Source organism: Apis cerana, linkage group LG6 (genome assembly GCF_029169275.1).
Source record: "Apis cerana isolate GH-2021 linkage group LG6, AcerK_1.0, whole genome shotgun sequence".
Classification (NCBI taxonomy): Eukaryota; Metazoa; Arthropoda; class Insecta; order Hymenoptera; family Apidae; genus Apis; species Apis cerana.
The window spans coordinates 14,288,694-14,309,158 of record NC_083857.1 but is presented as its reverse complement, the minus strand read 5'-3'; the positions used below and the strand labels follow the sequence as shown (position 1 = coordinate 14,309,158).

General features: G+C 36.7%; 2 protein-coding genes and 1 long non-coding RNA gene across 5 annotated transcripts in view; 2 read left to right on the top strand and 1 right to left on the bottom strand.

The window, feature by feature from the left end:
• The first annotated feature begins 3,378 nt into the window (after nucleotides 1-3,378).
• On the top strand, nucleotides 3,379-11,427 carry LOC133666303 (A disintegrin and metalloproteinase with thrombospondin motifs 16-like). The gene is made up of 3 exons (XM_062076577.1): nucleotides 3,379-3,488; nucleotides 10,838-11,059; nucleotides 11,246-11,427. Exons 1-3 carry the CDS (start codon nucleotides 3,398-3,400, stop codon nucleotides 11,425-11,427), a joined length of 495 nt encoding a protein of 164 aa, XP_061932561.1. The 5' UTR covers nucleotides 3,379-3,397.
• Nucleotides 5,691-19,604, bottom strand: LOC114578191 (uncharacterized). The gene is made up of 3 exons (XR_009830297.1): nucleotides 19,312-19,604; nucleotides 11,724-17,609; nucleotides 5,691-11,446 (listed from the first exon to the last, which is right to left on the bottom strand). It is a non-coding gene; the product is annotated as an uncharacterized LOC114578191 (long non-coding RNA).
• LOC108003235 (A disintegrin and metalloproteinase with thrombospondin motifs 7-like) overlaps nucleotides 13,114-20,465 on the top strand; it is a 17,852-nt gene continuing 10,500 nt past the window's right edge. For 2 of the 3 annotated variants that reach the window (XM_028669449.2, XM_028669448.2), the window contains exons 1-4: nucleotides 13,114-13,245; nucleotides 14,339-14,497; nucleotides 14,812-14,956; nucleotides 17,505-17,597. In XM_028669449.2, coding sequence (XP_028525250.2) covers nucleotides 14,346-14,497; nucleotides 14,812-14,956; nucleotides 17,505-17,597 — 390 coding nt within the window. In that variant the 5' untranslated portion in view covers nucleotides 13,114-13,245; nucleotides 14,339-14,345. Of the gene's footprint in view, nucleotides 13,246-14,338; nucleotides 14,498-14,811; nucleotides 14,957-17,504; nucleotides 17,598-20,065; nucleotides 20,128-20,465 lie in introns of those variants that run through there. The other variant, XM_062076575.1, reaches the window with a different exon arrangement.

Sequence of the window (20,465 nt, the reverse complement as noted above, 5' to 3'; positions counted from 1 at the left end):
TGCTCATCGATTAATTAAATTTTCCTTTTGACGCGAGCGAATCGCGTTGATTGATCGAAGAATCGAGGGATTTTCTAGCTGGAGATATGATTAATTGGATTTTCCTTATTGAGAAAAATTACCGCCGTGATTGACGTATTTACAACTATGCCACCACGTGGAACAACGTGAGATTAATTAATCCAAAATAAATATTTTTTAATAAATCTCGCGTGGAATATAATTTCCAATATAACCTTACACGATTTCTATTTGAGAAACATTCTTAACCAAAAATGATAAGTTTTAATTAAAACCGGTGACGTTGACGTTCAAACAACTTTAAAAATGAATAATTTTCGAAAGAACTTGACTGCTCTTAAAAAAATTTAATAATGAGAATATACGTGGTTTAAAAATACAAAAAAAAAAAAAAATCATTTTGAAATCCTTGGAACAAAGAGAATTCTATTCTTGAAAAATTTTTTTCAGAAATAAATAATCAAAAGTTTGGAAGATGATTGCGCGGGACACGATGTATATCACGATGTATATTACACTGTTTCGCGAACTTTTACAGAGGAATCACCGTAAAAAATGGGCACGAATACCCACAACCTACGTAGGCCGCATGCACCTTGCCTATCTACCCTTGGTATACACGTATACACGCCGCCGCGTCACGAGCGACGAACGAGCCAACTCGAGGAAACAAAGAGTCGGTACGTGCACTAAATACAAGGGCGGGCCGGGTGCACGCATTAACTTCCACTTCGCGTCGTTTGACAATTTTATCTCGCCGTCGGGGTTCTCCCCTCCTCCGTTACCGAGCCGTGCCGTGAGCGGCAATGACTCGTGAAGAAATATTTTTAGCTACGAAACGAAACTCCTGTGTTTTTAATTAAAATACACCGCACCGCTCCGACGAGGAATTTTTTTCGAAAGATATCAGAAATATCGAATGTTTCGCGGCCAAAAGAACAATACGAAACAACGCCAAACAATCAACCTTCGGCCCTTTCGCCGCCCAAATTGCTTTTCTCCTATCGAGTGGAGAGAGAGAGAGAGAGAGAGAGAGAGAGAGAGAGAGAGAGAGAGAGAGAGAGAGGATACACACACACACACACCACAGCAGAGCAGAGCAGAGCAGAGCAGAGCAGAGCAGAGCAGAGCAGAGCAGAGCAGAGAGAGAGAGAGAGAGAGAGAGAGAGCGTTAAGAGACTAGTTTTACTTTTGCGAACCACTTTCGGATGTACAGATGGTCCTCGAACGAATAAAGCGTTTCTAAACTTCGCCATCGACGGTGTTCCATTGTTACGAACGTCGTTCATCCGTACATCTGTTTAGGTATATTAAAATTTTCAATACACGCGGAAAATGAAAAATGGTTCCCCGGATTTGATCCGTCTTTCCGATAATTAGAAAAGTTTCGTCGCATTTCAATGATAGAAATGCAGTGAAATGTGATAATGTTGGAGAATCTCGGATGTAAAATTATTCCGATTTGCGATTTTAATTTCCATTGTAATGATTATTCCATTTGTGTTTTATGAAGAAAGACAGAAACTATAAAATCTTCGGCCTTATTAAATTGAAGATACGACAATTAGTCTCAAAAGTATTCGACTTTTCGAGTACTCTATATTTACTTTCTTTTAAATAAATGCTATACCGTTACAATTTTTCGTAAATATGGAATATACAATAAAATACGAGTACTTTATTATTGGAATCTTTATACTTACGTATGAAAAAATTAAAACACGCTTTAGATATTTTTAGATTAATATACTTATCTAGGATTGGCTCGGAGAAAAAAAAGGGAAAAAAAAAAAAGAATCGAACCAATCCTTAAAAAGTTCAACAAGCCGTACGCGTGGTGAAACGAAAGCGGCGAGCGAGTAAGGTTTTTAGGTTAATAAGGCAAAATAACGAAGAAAACATTCGAAACGCGTAATTCGCTCGGTGTTGTTGCGCGTTGTTAGGAGGCCTTATCGCGCGTATCCCGCGAGAAATTTCATTAATTAGCGGGAGACCAAGAGGCTTTGAGATGGAAATAAAAGCGCCATCGTCTGACGAGTATCGTCGACGTAAATCTGAAAAAATACACGAATCCGTGAAACGAAATAGCATCGCGGGCAACGATACGGCCGAGCACGCCGTTCTTGTTTTCATTATTAATCGCCCGTATCGTGCGTAATTACGCCTTCTCTCAAAGAGGAAGGAAAACGGTCGGCAAAATAAAGTAGCGGCGGTTTGAAAACAAAGAAAGTCTCCGCCGTTAAGAGAGGGAAAGATAAACGAGAAAGAAACGGAGAAAATGGTGGAGAGGGAAAGAGGAGGACGCGAGAACCGGAGAAGAGTTACTGGGAGCGGCTAGAGTTTCTGGTCGGGGAATATAAAACTTTTTACCGCTTTAATCTGAACTTTACGATAAGAAGATTGCATCACACGGTCATTGTAAGTCACCTAGGAGGCTGGTGGAAGTGCCTTTTACTGTACAACACTCGATGAGCCAACTTTTTCCTTCGGCTTGTACAAAGTCGTATTCGGAAAATAGAATTAAATAACAAGAAAAGATAAAAATGGAGAATTTCCACCATTCATTTAGTTTCTTTGCTTTTTGTTTTTCTTGCTTGCTGGCTAATTTTCAATTTACCGAGGTTATGTTTGCTAACGATTACAGTATAATAACGTTACAAGTGAATTCGAATTTTTAAGTAACATAAACGCAAAAGATTCTTTATAAGTCGAACAGTATAAAGAAAGTATTTCTAAATAGAATAAGTTCGAATTATGTTTTATTAAGAATTCATTATTTATTTAAAATAACAAGGATTCCGTTCGTTCATAATTCTGTATAATTTTCTTAAATTTGTCGTAAAAATTTGATGGAACGTACTTTTTACTTATTCTTTCTCATTTGAAAGAATCGATATCAAAAGTATTTATAACTAAATTTTCGAAATTCTTCGTATGAAGATCAAATACTCATTTGTCGATTGTCAGAAAAGGTTATAACTTACCATTAATACTCGAATTCCACGATATGAATCTTTCTCGTTGAATCTAATTTAGATTTGTAATCATTAGAACGATTTATCAAAAACCGAAACGGATTATCCACAAATTATTTAACCGAATTTAAAAGATTCTTTCACAGCACAAAGTCTTTTTACCTTGACACACATTTGACAGATACTGTTTCCCTTGAACATCGTTCGTTCGGATCGATATATCGAAATGTCTTTTTGCGACTCGCAGTGCGCTTTTCATCAGAGAAGTTATCTTTCTCTTTTTCCTACATTCCGACTTCTCTTCCCCTCTCTCTCTTTCTCTTTCTCTCCAATTTCATTCGTCGAATTATCCGCTCTCGCGAAAGAGCGCCGCGTGGCGAAATTGTCCTCGAAAAAGCAGAATGGCTAAACGTTCCTCGATATTCCCAACTCGATTTTATCTCCTTTTGTTCGTTACGTTCCACTGCGGAAAATTCGCCGACATGTACACAGGTAAACCGTTCTTTTTTTTTTTTTTTCAATTAAGAGGCAAAATTTCATAAATCCGATCAATGGTGTTTTAGGTTATGTCGTATTTTCGATACTTTTAATTTGAAACAAAACGATTCGTCAAAGCGGATCGTAACCACGTAACCGAGATTTTTGATCGATCGATAAAACGTGTCAGCGACTAGTCTTGCATACGCAACGAATGCAATATCCTTTCGGTACTGGCAAAAAAAAATAATTTAACAATCCGACTGCTCATTAGCGTTTCGGTTGAGCGTGATACTGAATCCGATACACGGCTTTGGGATATGCATTTCAAAAGATCGGATAGCTCGTTACATCGATTCGTATTTCGGAATTTTTTTTCTCTTTTTTCCTTTTTTTATATATATATATCATCACGTACTTTGTTACGTCCATACGTGTTGTGATTGATACGTTTATCGAATATCTTTGAATTGTTATTCTAGATCAATGGAGTGAGTCTGTAGTAAATCAAAATCGAAAGGATATACATCTATGAATTGTTATTCGTAAAATATAGGATTTTGCAAGCAATGGTTATATACAAAGAAATAATATCATTTTAAATATATTTTAATACTATCTCGTGGGTTTTTATAAATTTCTTTCATATGCTCGCGTGCATTTATCGGAAAGACACTTTTTATTACGTACGATAAATTTTACAACGTAATCGCTCGATTTCCAAGCTTTCCTACTCGACCCAACTATCCCTTTGTCCAAATGTACATTTAACGAGTGTAACCAAATGCGCGTCTCTCAACGCGATTTCAAATTAATTAAAATTAATTGAAGTTACAAACATTTCGAATTAAAATATTTTCTACAAGGGGGAACGTTCTTCAACGTTCAACCAATATTATTCTCAGAGATTGCGTTCGACGTATTTTCATTTTTAAAAATTTATTATTCTCCCTTTATTTTTTATTTTTTCCCCTCTACTTTCCCCCCTATATTTTGTTGTTCGTTGTTGTAATAAATATAACAACACAACGATAATTTTATGTTCTTTCATGCGGTTAAATATGATTTCATAACGCATAATTGTTATTCGATAGAAAAGCTTCGCTCGATATTTTACTGTATTTTTTAGAACAAATGGAATAAAATTATTTATAACATATATATTACAAAATTAATAACTTCCCAATTGTATGAAAAGTTATTATACAAAATACACACATATTCGTTGGAATTAGCGATTTTTATCATGTTAATAAAAGATGAGAAAAAGAGGATCCATCTTTTTGCGCTCTCGCTCGACAGATATTTTTATCTCGATAGATACAATAATATTTTTATCATCGTTTTACAATCGCTCCTCCATAAATAACGAAGGCCAAATATTTGTTTTACCAGTTTCATCCCTTTAAAACACGGAATGAATTCTATGTTATTCTTCCCTGTTATTATTAGGAAAATCGTCGTCCCCCGCAAAAAATCCTCGTTTACATTCCCCCCCCGGGCAGAGGGGAATAAGCTGAAATCGTTTTCGTAAACCTGGAATCCGGTTTTCTCCTTTGAAATCGCCCTGTATACCCGTTATATCTCGAACTGGAGAAAAAAGTAATGCACGATCCAACCGTTGAATCGCGCCGTGGCTTCTTCTCCGTTAGACAAAGTCCCCGGTATCTGTCAAAAGGGAGGTTTTCCGGGTCTCGCAGGAGCGTGACGACTATTTTTCGTGGTTTCGCGATAAAAACCGTTGGAGCCGTGCTTCTTTCAACCAAAGCTCATTCCGCCCCGCGTTTCCCCATTTTGTCCCTGTTACTTGGTAAAAAATCGGCAGAAAGTGCTTGCCCTCCTTATTCCCCCCTCGTACCTGTGTGACAGTAATCCGTGTAACGTCATTCTCTCCTCCTCCTCCTCCTCGTAATGCAATAAAGTGTCCTAAAGTGGATTTGTAGTGCGCGGCCGCAATGTTTTAATAAAATTTCCTTTCGCTGGAGGGAGAGATTTTGAGATCAGCCTCGCAAATTTATCGCGAACCTTCTCTCCCCTCACGATATAAACCGGACTAACCCGAATCTATCTTCTTTCTATTTATTTCTTTATTTTTTTTTCGCTGTAATAATATTGCAATTGTTGAAAATATTTTGGATGCGTTGTGCTTATGCAAAATACGAACGTGCTAAAAATATACGGAATATAAAAAAATGGTAGAGAATATTCCAAGTGCATTGTGTGTTTATTTATTTATTTTTTTTTTGTATATAAACATCGCATACAAAATGTACATTTATATCCGTCACATCTCGAGGAGTTTAATTTAATTTTTTACGAATTATCGGGAAATGGATAATTTTCGTATCTAATATTAAATCGCTTGCATAAATAATATATATCGATTTTAACCATAAATTTAATTTAACGTTAAGATAAGATAAGATTCAAGTCGCAGCAACAATTGGATATTTATTATAGAAAAAGGTGGTATTTTATATATACGGTACATCTAACGCTATATTTTAATATTTCGCCAACGTTCCTCTATTATCCTCGTATTCCCTATTCAAATTTATCCGCTAGCTTGTATAATCTCGAGCTTTATGCGTTCCAATATACACGTATACATACACAAGCGGAGCAGCAATTAAAACATATCTCCGCCGTGGCATATTTTCGTTTTATTTTTGTCGCGCCGCATAGGTTAGTTTCGTGTAACTGTAACACAAAAGCTTTGCAACAACGCCACCTGGAAAAATCGGTCATAGAACGCTATTGGCACCGTTGCTTCGAATAATAACGAAAATCAAAATTCCGTATCGCGAATGCCACGCGTTTCCCACGCGTTTTTTTTTTTTTTTTTTTTGATACCAGTGTCAAGTTATCGAGATAAAAATAAGGTTTAAAAAAAAAAAAAAAAAAGGAGAAAAATACGCGTCAATCGTTGAACAATAATCCGACCGTTCAATCGATTCCATCGATTTTCTTTTCCTCTTAGCGTTTTTAAAGTTAGTTTGAAAAAAAAGAGAGAGAGAAAGAACGCGTCGATCGTTGAACAATAATGCGATTGTTCACCATCCGTATTCGTTCGATGCTCGTATCGCGCACAGAGCATTTCCTTCTCTCTAGTTTTTGAAATAGGAATAAGGTTATTGGTAGGGGAAAAAAATGGCGCTCTCGCGAGAGACACGTGTTCAATTGATTATAGGTAATAATAGAACACTTCGATATTGGTTCCCTTATCGTCGATTTTCATTTTCGTTCAAAAATATTTAGGAAAAAAAATGTAAATTTGAAAAAAAATCATCAGAAAGATATTCTTTTACGATTATTATCTGAATATTTTTATATGAGATACTCGTACAATTGAAATTAAATGCAATTATACAATGATCGAATTATTATAAATTATTATAAAAAAAAAATAAATAAATTCAACCGATTCGACTAAATCTCTCCACGCTGAATATCGACGCGTGAAAGTAAAAATAATATTTAAGGAAGGAGTGAAAAATAATCTCGAGTATCGATCATCGAGTAACAACAGCACGATCGATTTTATTGTTTCGGTGTCGAAATAAAATTACGAAATCGAAAGCAAAAAAAAAAGAAATATGGCGGGAGACACGTGTCAATCGTCGATAGATAACACGATCGTTCGCCCGGTTCATTCGACGCTCGGCGCTCCATCGATTTTCCCTTCTCGAACCCACTCGAGAACTTGTTCTCGAGGAGGTTCGCGCTCCTCCAAACTCTGGAAAAGTTAGCTCAGAGAAACCGAGGAACTTGCTTCTTGGCCGCGATCCGAATACATTTTTCGACGTTCGACCGCGAACTGGATCGTGCCTCGATAACTCTGGCTCGAGTGCACATGTTAAACGTATGTTCCCGCTTCAACGATCGATTGATACGTTATTAAACCGTTGACCGAGTGGAAAATAGAGATTCGAAACGTCTGCACGTATTTAAGTGGATTTGTAACTCTTGGAAATGGTTGGAGGCGAAGTTTCCTAGTTTCGATATCGATTCTGATATTACATTCCTCCTATATACATTTGCATATTACGGTGGTATACGAAGCAATAATTTCGAAGAAATCGGATAAAAATTATTTTTTTAAATGGTGTTTTACTTCTAAGACAATTTCGAAGAGATTTTAAGATTGTATTAAAAATATGGTTTCCAAAATTGAAAAGATTTTTTTTCTATTTAATCATCGACGGTATATTTTCACGCAAGTAGAAATATTTCTCTTGGTCGCACCAAACAGCATCCGTTAGCATCTACTTTTTTTTACGTTCCGGCTCTAAGGCGATTACAGTTTCGATATGGCAAAAGTTCAACTCGCGAATTTGTCGCGAGATATTTCAATGAAAAAGTTCACGTCCTGTCGCGAACAAAGTTCCACTTCCTTTTGTTCCGTATCGCCTACGCGCGAAACGTGTGCATTGCAATTATGGCGGTAAAAAAAAAAAAAGAAAAAAAAACGTGAAGGATCACGCTCGAATAAAACTTGCGATCACACCTCGCGGTTGTGCGAGGTTATAATCCGGTCAAAGCCTATACACGCCTCTGCTTCAACGGCAGCAGGAGAAATGGCGTAAAATAAATACCTTTGAAACGTCGAGCATCTTTCCGATCCTAGCTTCCGCAAATAGCTGATCCTATTCACGACGTTTGGAAGATTTGAATTTAACGCGAAATTATTGTGCAACACGATTGCCAAAGATATTCGTGAATAATTATTACAAAAGGTTGTTAATAGCACATTTAATTCCATAGTAAATTAAATTCTTTTATCGTTAAATTTCATTTATAGAAATGAGGCTCGATTGCGCGGAGATAAGAGTGATAACGATAAAAATTACGTATATAATGGATATATATATCGGTTATTAATTATTAATCCGTTTTCGAAAGAACGGATGGAATTTCGATTATAAATTGAAAAAGAAAAAAAAAGGAAACGATCGAACTTGGAATCCTTGAATAAATAAAATTTTCATCAGGAATTAAACTTTTATCGAAAATTCGAGAAACTGGATAAGATAAATATTGGATTAGAAATAATCTATGCTTTAAAAAACGACACACACACACATTGAAATTTTAATCAAGTTTGAATCAAACAAAAGTCGATTTATAATAATTCAGCAACGATTGTACGTATATATATATATAACCGCGTTCAACATTTCCAATATCGTAAGTAATTTCACCAAGTGGATCGAATTTTCTCTCTCTTTCTCTCTCTGATCAACGGGGCATAGAAATCCAACTTTGCCTCGCATACCTTCAACATGTTTCTTCCACGGAAATACATTTACGTTTGTTGCGCATAACCAACTCGCTTGCGAGTGTCGGTTAGTTCGATACCACGCATCGAACGATGCCTCGTTGGAGGAGCGGCGGCCTACTACCGCTTCAAGACGTCGAGTTAACGAAAAATGTTGTGGTGGGGGAAGGGAAGGGAGGAGAGGGGAGAGGATGGCGCGCTCGCTAATGAATCCGCTTTATCGCGAAAAGTGCTCTTCACGGTTTAATTTCCTGGCCACCGATGACGGGGAAAATTTCTCATCGATATCTTTGATCTATCTTTCCCTTTTGTTAAGGAAAGGAACGGAGGCCTCGCCTTCATATATTTTAAATAACGTTCCTCCTTTAATCCAGTAGCAACTCGCGAAGATCAATTAGCGGAGACGTGAAGGGATTTTTTTTTTACAGGCAGAAATTTTTCAAGATAATTACCGTGTTTCTTTTATACTTGTGCGCGTAACAGTGAGAAAGAAATTATGAATTTATCGTTGATTTGTTTGAAAAAGAAATTTCTTTCAAAAAGTATCTTTTTTTTTTTTTTAATGATCATTTTATTTTTAATTTTTAGGAGATGATTAGTGGGGTTTATGATATGTCGTTTATTGACAATGGATACAACTCAAAATGCAAATTTTAGAGGTTGAATTAATTTGATTGATTGATTGTTATTTATTAATTATTGCTGTTTTTGGTAAATGGTGTATAAAGATAGAAACGTGTACCTTTAACAAAAGCAAATTTTGACTTTTGTGTCAATATCGATGCAAAATAATAATGTGTTATATAAGTATAATGTCAATTATATGTCAAATATATGTCAATTATTGTAAACTTCAATTTCAATTCGCTATTCATCTTTAAAAAATCCAAATTTTACAAATAATTCTTTATTATACATTTTTCTAAAACAATTTTCTTGGTTATCTAATGTATCACATAAAATAAGAAAAGTCCATCATTATTATTTTATCTTAATATCATCATTTATAGCTATAAAACAGAATTCTCAAAATTTTACATGTAATTCTTTTATTTTATTATATGTTTTTCTATAAAAACAATGCATCATTTCTTCAAAATATATATTCAATTCTTAACCCAAATCCTATAGAACAACATTCCCCAAATTTCATTAATAATTCTTTATTTCATTACACATTTCTTTATCATTGATTGTCTGCTATAGAACATATTATTCTATAAAACAGAATTCCCCAAAGTTCACTAATAATTCTTTATTTCATTACACATTTCTTTATTATTGATTGTCTGCTATAGAACATATATAGAACATTATATAAAACACCATTTCCCAAATTTCATTAATAAATCTTTATTTCATTACATATTTGTTTATTATTGATTATCTGCTATAAAACATATTATTCTATAGAAGAGCATTCCTCAAACTTCACTAATAATTCTTTATTTCATTACACATTTGTTTATCATCGATTGTCTGCTATAAAACATATATAGAACAGCATTCCCCAAATTTCATTAATAATTCTTTATTTCGTTACACATTTCTTTATCATTGATTGTCTGCTACAGAACACCATTCCCCAAAGTTCACTAATAATTCTTCATTTCATTACTACATTTCTTTATCATTGATTGTCTCCTATTATAAAATAAAAAGATCATCATAATTCTACAATAATCTGGAAAAAACGTGTTCAATTCCCAACCCATCCATTTCCCAAATTTTCTTTATTCCATTACACGTTTCTCTTCAGAATAAAAAGTGCTCACCATCTAACCTATAATAACCTTCCAAAAACATGTTCAACCCATCCTAACCTCATCCTATAATACAACATTCCTTCCAAATTTCCCGAATAATTCTTTATTCCATTTCCCTGATTCCTATTACAAAATAAGAATCTCTGATCTTAACGAAGCGAAAGAATGGTATTCCAAAGATGAAACGTTCTCTTATTAACGATTCCAAACTCCCTCCTCCACAAAATTAATAAAAATTGGTGTTCTTACAAAATAGTGCAGAATAATCCTCTCTCTCTCTCTCTCTCTCCATAACTATAACGAAATTTTGATTTTTCAAGGGCGTGACACGGGATACGAGATCGTGGTGCCGAGGAAAGTCGGATCGGATGGAAAGTTCGTGTCGCATCAAATACCTCATCACTTCAAGCGCTCCCTCTACGCCCCGGCGGATCGGGGAGGAGGGGGCAGAGTGGAGGACGATGCGGTTCACTACCGTTTGAAAATCGGCCAGAAGGATTATCATCTCGAGCTACGGCCGAATCCCAGCCTCGTTGCCCCAGGCGAGTTGAAAATTAAGATAACAACGTGTGTGTTTGTATTAATTTCAGTTGAAAAAAAAAAAGAAAATATTCTTCTTCTTCTTGATCCATTTTCAATTTTCTCTTCCCCTTGAAATTTCAATTTCAAAAAAATTTTCGAAATCGGATCGGATTCGAACCAAGGAGTGAACGTTTGATTTCACACAGGCGCTGTTATCGAGGAACATCGGGGGTCTGCAGAAAGCGGGAGCAACGATAATTTGTTGAAGGATGCGAAGTTGAAGGGGATGCGCGACTCGCAGTGTCACTATCTCGGTCGCGTCCACGGTCATTCGGGGGACAGCGCCCTGTCCACTTGTTACGGCTTGGTTAGTCCAACTTTTTTTTAATCGACCAGTCGTTTGAAACCTGGAAACAAATAATCAAATAAATAAATAAATTCAAAAATTGGTTAATCAATTTAATTGTACACGACGAAACGGGGAATTTATAATCGAGTTTGGGAGAAAAATTAGAGGGGGGGAAGAAAAATTGTGGTCTGGAATAGTAGGAGTTGCAAAAAAAAAAAAAAAAGAAAGAAAGAAAATGAATCGGAGAGAGATGCACGGTGGTTAAAAAGATCACAAGATTAGGTCGGAATGAAAGTTCTAAGCGGTTTTTAACTGTTAAATTCAAATGCACGTACCGAGAAAAATATTTTGTTAATCAAAATAAATCATTGCGGTCGATGCAACTTTGCAGAAAAATTCTGGAGGCGATGAACTCGTTGATTCGAAGCATCTTCAATTTTTTAAATATGTTCCTTAACGTTTCCGAACGGTACAAGTTGATATCGTTTCCAACCAACCCTAAAAAATCAGAAAAACTGAAAATTTGAAGATAAAATTAGCGTCACATTTTCAGAAATCGAAAAATGGAAAATTTAAAATTATACGTACAAAGTGAATGCAACTTAATCGAAAATAAAATCGAGGTAACAAGAACTTTCTTTCCGACCTAATACACATACATATACACATATACATATATAAGATTTTTTTAAATCGATTAAGGGGGAGTAACGGCGTGGTTGCGGATAAAGCTTTCAAACGACTCGAACTCGAAATATCGTGGCGTAAAGATAAATCTGACTGGAAGGAATCTCGGTGTTCTCATCTCCAGGCCGGATTTATTAGAACGAAACGATCGTGGTACACGATCGAGCCGGTGGCGGGTCACGACTTTACCAAAGAAACGGAGCACCCGCATGTCGTCTACAAAAAGAGGCCGGACGAATTCGGGAGGAACGCCGAGATTCTCTGTAATGTCACCGGCAATATGGCCAAAACCATTGCCAAGCGCGCTTTCAGTTCGCAGAAACGCCACCCACCTAAGAACCAGGCCAATTCGCACACGATGGAACTGTTGCTGGTACTCGACAAGACCGTTCTCGATTATCACAAGGATTTCGACGTCGAGAATTACGTGCTCACCCTGCTCAACATGGTACCTAACTTTGCCCTAGTTTCACCCTAAATTCCCTTCCGTTAAGTGTTAAAAATAGGGGAAGGATGTTATGTTTGGAAAAATAGTCTGTTCGAGTATGGAAGGTTTATTGGAAGAAGAGGGGAAAATAGATTTATTCTTTCACTATTTTTCGTGATAAACAAGTACGATGGAAATTATTAATTTTAAGCTTGTTTCAGGCCGCGGCGTTGCTACACGACGTCAGTTTAGGAATAACTATGGAGTTGACCATTGTCAGGATTATAAGAATGCTCGTCCAAGAAAATGAGGTGTGTGTATACGTGTGTGTATATATTGATTGGAACGTTTTGAACTGTTATTATTGAATAATATTGTTGGTTGAATACAGATGAGCTTAACTATAACTAAAGACTCGAACGTTACCCTGAAATATTTCCAACGGTGGCAACGAATGATTAACCCTGGGGACGATACACACCCGAATCACCACGACTGTGCCATTCTGATTACAAAGTACAGCTAGAGATCGAATTAATGTTACGCGAGTCCCAACTTAACCTCGAACGAGGTTGAACCCTCATTCATTTGGTCAGGAGTAACATCTGCGATTCACCGAGCGTGTGTGGTTTCACCGGTACCTCGACGATCGCTGGAACTTGCGACCCTTTGAAAGGCGCTGCCATTATAAACGACGTTGGCCTACACACGGGATACCACATCGCCCATCATCTCGGCCACACGTAAGTGTTTCGCTCCTCCACTTGTTTCTTTCCCCCACTTTTTCTCTCTTCCCCCTCCAGAAACGTGTAATGTAGGGCATCGTATCTAGAAATGTAGGAAGGGGAAAAAATGTTAAAAAATATGACATACGGAGAGATAAGAAGTATCACGAGACGCCACTTCCATTAACGCGAGGTGTAAAATACAAAGAAATATAACGTGGAAAAAGATCGATCCAAAAAAGGTATAAATGAACCGCGGATTTTTATGCAGCTAAGAAAAATGTTGAGATATAAAAATACGTCGTATTTTAATTGCTTCCACGGTAAGATTAATAAATCGAACGAGACTTCGAGAAATGGAGAAAATTATATCCTTCGAGTTGCTTTTTGTTTTATCACGATATCTCGATTCGTTGCCGAGATACGAGGAGTTAAAGTTTTCATGAAGATAATACAGAGATTACGAGTCGGGTGACCTGCATTCTTCCTGCGGAATCGCGTCTGTCACTTGTCTGAAGTTTGGAATAGGTCGGTGAGACGAGATGCGAGCGAGAGGTCCGAGTAGGAGACGAGGATGGAGATTGTAAACGCTTAAAAAATTACCTTTCTCTTTACACGATGATATCTGGAGAACCGGAAGTCGTATCGAGATAAATCGAAAAGCATTTTGAAGGGGAAGGTTTCGCACTTCTGACGATCTTTCGTGTATCGATCGAGAATCGTTATCTTCGGAATTATAGCTATTCAAATTTTTTCTAATTTTAATTCGGTTTCTTCCTTACACGATGATATTTCGGGAACCAGAAGTCGTATCGAAATAAATTAAAAAGCGTTTTCAAGAGCAAGGTTTCCCGCTTCTAACGATCTTTCGTTTATTAATCGGGAATCGTTATCTTTAGAATTATAGCGGTTTAAATTTTGTCTAATTTTAATCGAGTTTTAAATTACGAAAAACTTATATCAGAGATTCTAAATTAATTTAAAAATGTTCGGTTTAAATAATTTAAATCTTTCTTTAACCGAGTGTTTCGAATTAGATAAAATAGCGTATTCGTTTTTATCCCTATCGATTCGAATTATTTATTTCCACGGTTTGAATTCATTTACATAGGTTAGGTATGTCGCACGACGTCAAAGAGGAAAATGGGTGTCCAGGCATTATTCATCACGACGAAAATTACATCGAAACGACGGTCATGCATCCCGGTAACTTGTACATCACGAGAAAGTGGTCCGTGTGTTCGAAAGAGTCGCTGAAATTGTACATCGAGTAAGAAACCCGTGGCGTTTCGCGCCAACAAAAATTTATCAAATCGATTTGAGTTTGCTTTCCATTCATTTTAAAGTAGCAGGGAAACTTGTTGGCCGAGAAATCGGTTCAAAATTCCGTTCACGATGAAATTGGATTTCCACTTGGCGGTACTTTTTACATCTTACTATTTGCTTAACGCGTTAAAAAAAACATCACAAACATCTCTCTGATGTAACATCTCGTCATAACCTCAAAAATATGTAAAAAAAAAAAAAAATCACATGCTTATATTTAGAAATTAAACATAATTATCCATACGATTATTCTCGTAGAACAGATTTAGGATTCTGTTTGGAGGACAAGCAGCAAAATTACGAGTTCCCAAGCACGGAACTTCTTCCAGGGGTGATGTACAACGCGGATGACCAGTGTCGAATAGAGTACGGTCTCGAGGCCCGCCACTGCGATTTGGAAGTGGTGAGGGAACAAATTTCATTAAATCTTTTTTCCTTACCTTCATTTCTCCTCGGACTCCGCCAATTTTTTTTTTTTTTTCCATATCACATTACGCGGCTCCGCCGTCTCTACCTTATTTTCCACGTTACATTATGCGCCTTCGCGAGGAACTCCCATATTCTTTATATTTCCATCATATTTCATTGCGAGCTAGGAAAAATACATGCAAGCCATACCTATGCCTACGCTCTCCCAAGATCATGACATCCGTTACGCTCTCCATCCATTGTTGTTCAATTTTTAATTTAATTCGCCTTCCCGTATCCTCGAAGGGAAGAAAATCGATACTTTTGTTTTCGCATTTCCACCGATTTTTAAACTACGAACCGTTTGTTTGAAAATCTCGGCAAAAATAACGGGACACCCCGTTCAATTTGTCCATTAATTAATTAATCTAATTCCACGATGCAGGCTCGTCCGGTGATCGATGTTTTCATAAGTATTCGAGCATCGCGTCCGTGCGCCGGATTAATTTAACGAGAGAGAGAAAAAGAGAGAGAGAGAGGGAGAGGGAGAGTGCAAAATGAAACGCCGTTGTAACGGTCTCATTATTTCGTCATTCGAAATCATTGATGATGGACCAAACACGACGGGAGCCCAATTGTAATTTTATAATTAAACGCGAAAACATAGGAGGGGAGGGGGTAGTCGAGAAGGGTTGACACGCGTTACGTTAACGAACTTACTACGAAAATTCACCCGTGTTGCGGTTGTTCACCCCTCGTTTATTTGTCGAACGAGCATTGTTTTCCATCCGCGCTGCAATAAACGCGTTATCCCTTGTTGTTCTTCGATATTTACACGCGCATACACATATATATATGCACATATATACACACACGCGACGCGAAACAAAGATTACGTTTTTTCCCCCACCACCTCTTCTCCCCCCTCCCATTCGCGCCTCAAGCAGAAAAGAAAGGTAATTGAACGAACCGTTTCGCGCTTTCATCAAAATGTGTTCATCAAGTTATATTCGTATATTTATGAAGAAAAGAAATTACTTGCGACGTTTCTCGATGGGTGAAATTGTTAGAGAAACATGGACGAGGATGGTTATTTCTCGTGTGTTTATATGTATAGGCGATCTTTCGAGAAATTATGTCTTTCTCGTCGATAAGAACGAACAGCTTTTAATGTATTTTGTTTTCGTATAACAATAGTTTCGTTTAATAACGCTAAAAGTGCAATTTATTTTATATTGTTATGTAAGAAATTTAATGTAGAAAGTATTTGAAAATTAATCCCTCGATTAAGAATTGTTTAGAAGTTTTTGCAAACTTTAGATTTGTTATTAAAGTTTTCATGTTCGAAATTTTTAAGTTTGAAACAGTTGCCTGGAAACTTTGAAAATTTTTCTCTTTCTCTCTCTCTCTCTCTGCACATTCCTTTTTCGTGTGTATAAATAACTTCGATTTATTCAATCTCATCGAATATCTTATCTATTCTCTCTCGTTCGAATTGCCTGATTTAAAACAATGGAATAAAAAATTCTGTACTTATATCTTTTGTAATATCAAATATTGCAGAGGTAAATGTTCAAATTCTATGAAATTACATCTTTTTTATTGAATTCGATTTAGATTTACAAGTTTATATCAAACTTAATTCCATTAATAGATGCAACAATGGAATTCAAAATAAAGATAGTATATAACACGCAATATACAACACAAACACTTTTCTTTCTTCTCTTCCAGTACCATTTAAAAAGTCATATCCATATAAATTTAAATGTAACATAAACATTCGCAATTTAATCGTAAGAAAATTGAAAAAACGCAACAATAATTCATCAAGACACTCATCTTCGTATATTTGATATTTTTCGATCTTAATCATGCGATACTTAACCAAGCATCATCGAATAATAACGATAATAAACTATGAATACATTTAAAGATAAAATTTTCGAAAATCTCTTTCGACATTCAACCTTTCCAAATAATTAAAACTTTCCAACCGATCACTATCGTATAAAACGTCTCGAGACATGTAACTATTTTTCACATCAAATAGAAACATTACATCATAGAGAATAACTATCCAATTATTAATCTTCACTAAAAGTATTTGAATTTAAGATTAAAAACTCTCAAGATTTTCTTCAAATCTAAAAACACGGAAATAAATTATCAACGATGATAATTTCCATTCCGTTGCCTTCAAGTGTCCACTTTCAACAACAAAATCATAATATAAATCGAGTCACGAAAGTTTTACTCTACAAATGTATTCTCGTCGTTATTAACGAGATAAACCACGATAGATGTCGCCCGTGAAGAGGCTCCATCTGTCGTCCGCCACGGTAAGCTTTTACCTCATGTGCGCGACCTGCCTTATCCTTTTAGAAAAGTACATATACACACACACATATACACCACGCGATCGTGAATCGTTGAGAGATAAGCACGGCACAACGACTCGGTGGTTGGCTATCGCTGCGCGATATCGCGATCGACACGAAACCATCTGCACCCTGACCGATACGATTGCGTTACATTTTCAGAAGTGCGAGAGCCTGAGGTGCGCCATTCCGGGAAAGGGTTGCGTGTCCACGATGGAACCAGTGGCTGACGGCACGCGCTGCGGGGAGAACAGGGTAAATTATTGCCTGGAAGTAAGCGAAGGGAAATTAGCGGAGTATCCTCGCCTCTGATCTTTCATTTTTGCTCGTGGCTAATGGAAATTGCGACAAGAGACGACAAAAAGGATTTCGATCGAAATGGCGGAAATGGTTCGCCTTTTTCGCGTCGTTATATAAATAACTTTTTTTTTTTTTTTTTTAGGGATGAGGCTATTCTCATTTGGGCAAAGTATTTCGTTATCTTAGATAAAAAGATGGTAACATTTTGTAATATTTATCGTTTCTTTAAAAGAGTTACGTTCAATACGATTTTTTGGCTACATATAACAGCATGAATTATAATAAAAATTTAGTTAAGTCTAATCTCCTAAAAGTGAGGTTAACAATCTTGGATATAAAATCCACGTGAAAAGTCGTAATTGGACATAACATCTTAACGTTGATAAGATTAATACGACGATATTGAAATATTTTTTCGCGTTTGTCACGTATATACGTATTGTCACACGAAACAAAATCTTCAAATCTCGAGAATCGATCTTCTTTCCATCGAGCGTGACCAAAGAAGAGACAAAAATATTTTCACTAGACTCGAGGACAATCCTTTTACACTTCGCCCCTCTCTTTTCTTCTCGAATCAAATTACTTCTTTCTCTATGGAAGAAAATAAACACTCTCACGAATTATTACACCGGAAAAGTATTCATCTTCAAACCCGTATATCCCGTGTATCTATATTACGCGGGTAACGAACGCAATTTACATATCTGGAGGATCGCTCAAATCTTTTTTTTTTTTTTAAATAATGGGCGATATTAAAAAGGTTAACGATCCGAGACATTGAGGGGGGGGGGGGGGTTAAACGCAAGCTTTTGTTCCTTGCGCGACAACATTCGTTTTGCGTGGGTGCACCGCGTCGCGAAGAAGAATTATACGTTTCTGTGTTGGAATGATACGTATTGTTTAGATATGCGATAATCCTCTATAAATACGTCAGTAAAGGGTTTTAACGGCGCGACTTTTGCAAGAAACAGGTCTAGTAGGATCCTAGGCGGTAGAACCGTTCACGGATAAAAATCTCTCTTTTTCTTTTTCTCTCTCTGTCTCTCTTCGAGTCTCTGGGCCGTTTGAATCTCAATGCAAATACGATTAAGACATTGTGCTCGCTGTTTTTTTTTTTCATCACGCTCTTGTTAACTCGTGTGCGAGCCAGGCCGTTTTCTTCATCGAATGCCGTGTTTGCATCGATCGAAGAGTAATTAAAGCTCTCTCGAGATACATACAAAATCGAGGTGCGTGTCTTCGAGAGGAAATGAGATTGGGAGAAAATATTATAAGGGATTTAACGTTGCTTTTTTTTTCTTGATTTTCTTTTATTCGATCGACGATACGATTATTTTATTTTTGTTTTTTTCTTTTTTTACGAAGCAGTGATTCTCAAACAGCGGTGGATCGAGAAAAATATTTCTTACGATGAGGATTATTTTTTATCAATTTTTCTTTTTAAATACAACTTCACGTGGTACTTCTTATACGATACAATAGGATCTGATTATGTCAAGTATTATGGAGAAATTTTTTTTCATACGACATTTTTAAATTACGAATCATTCTAATATTTAATACGATCGCTTTATGTAATTATTAAGTGTGCAAATAAGTTGTTTTCTTTCCAAAGTCAAGATTTTATCACATAAATTAGGTACAATTGTTTCAATCGGATAGATACCTCTTTCTGCCAATTCTTCTTACGTCTGGGTCGCATTTTCGTCGAGCGATTCCTCCAACTCACCTCCTCGTCGAACTTTCTTGATGCACGTCGCGATCTTCGTCTTTCAAATTAAAATTTCCGGCTTTAAATCTTTGCTACGACTTTTCCCATGTAAAATGGTGGCGCGCAAACCATTTCAATAGCTTAGACATCCGATTTCCTAAGCTGGAATGCAAAAAGTAAGCAGTGACGCGAACGAAGCTTCTCGCACGCAACGTTGATGCTATCGCTCTAAACTGTCGCATAGGACTGGAAATTGCTTAGAGCGCTCATCGCGACTCTTCTTAAAAACAAAAGAACGTTCTTTCAGATGGCGCCACGAACGATGAAGTAATTCGGTGAAAAGTTATGATCGTGAAACAAAGGGAAAGGAGCTTATTTGCACGGCTAATAAAAATTAAAGTATTATTCGAATAGTTTAAGAAAATTAACGCGCGTTGTGGCGTCGAATGTTCCAGAAATCTTGATAAATATCGAAAAAAAAGAAAAAGATCGTACAGACGGGACGTTTGACACAACAAATGGTTGGATAATTATTTCCGTCGGGTGTATAACGTTGGGAAAATTTAGCGGTAACCGTCAAGTTTGCCTTTCAGAAGCTTGCTAGATTCAATAACTATGCAAATTTCACCGCTATATTTGACTTCGGATGATACATGATGTTGGAGTGCTGTGCGAAAGTTTGCGTTTAGGGAAGAGGAGGAGGAGGGGGAGCACGTTTCGCAGTTTATAATGCGTTAATACTCGTCTCCGGCCCCCAAAGGATCTTCAAAGGTATTCTCGGTGATGCGCGCGCCAAGGCGGTGTCTCTGAAATCCCGTGCCGTAACGAAAAGAAAAAGGAAAAGATCGTGGTTGTCGTGGAAGATAAATCAACTTGTAAAATAATACATCTTTTGCGCCCGTTCCCCGGGAAAATCGAGTTACACAACGAAGATAAATGTTGAAGGGACAGGATAAGATAGATGTTTGGAACGCGTTGGAAATACTTGAAATAATTTAATCGAGATATCGGGTTGTAATCAATTTCGAGACGGATGATAAAATTATTGCGGTGTATATATATATATAGAAGTTAGAAATTGACGACGATCGAGAAGTTCGTTTCGTTAC

Excerpts from the sequence above, each read along its gene's own strand:
- LOC133666303 (XM_062076577.1), top strand. The coding sequence starts at position 3,398 with ATGGCTAAACGTTCCTCGATATTCCCAACTCGATTTTATCTCCTTTTG. Across the intron at positions 3,489-10,837 it reads ATTCGCCGACATGTACACAG|GGCGTGACACGGGATACGAG; the intron begins GTAAACCGTTCT and ends TGATTTTTCAAG. Across the intron at positions 11,060-11,245 it reads TCCCAGCCTCGTTGCCCCAG|GCGCTGTTATCGAGGAACAT; the intron begins GCGAGTTGAAAA and ends GATTTCACACAG.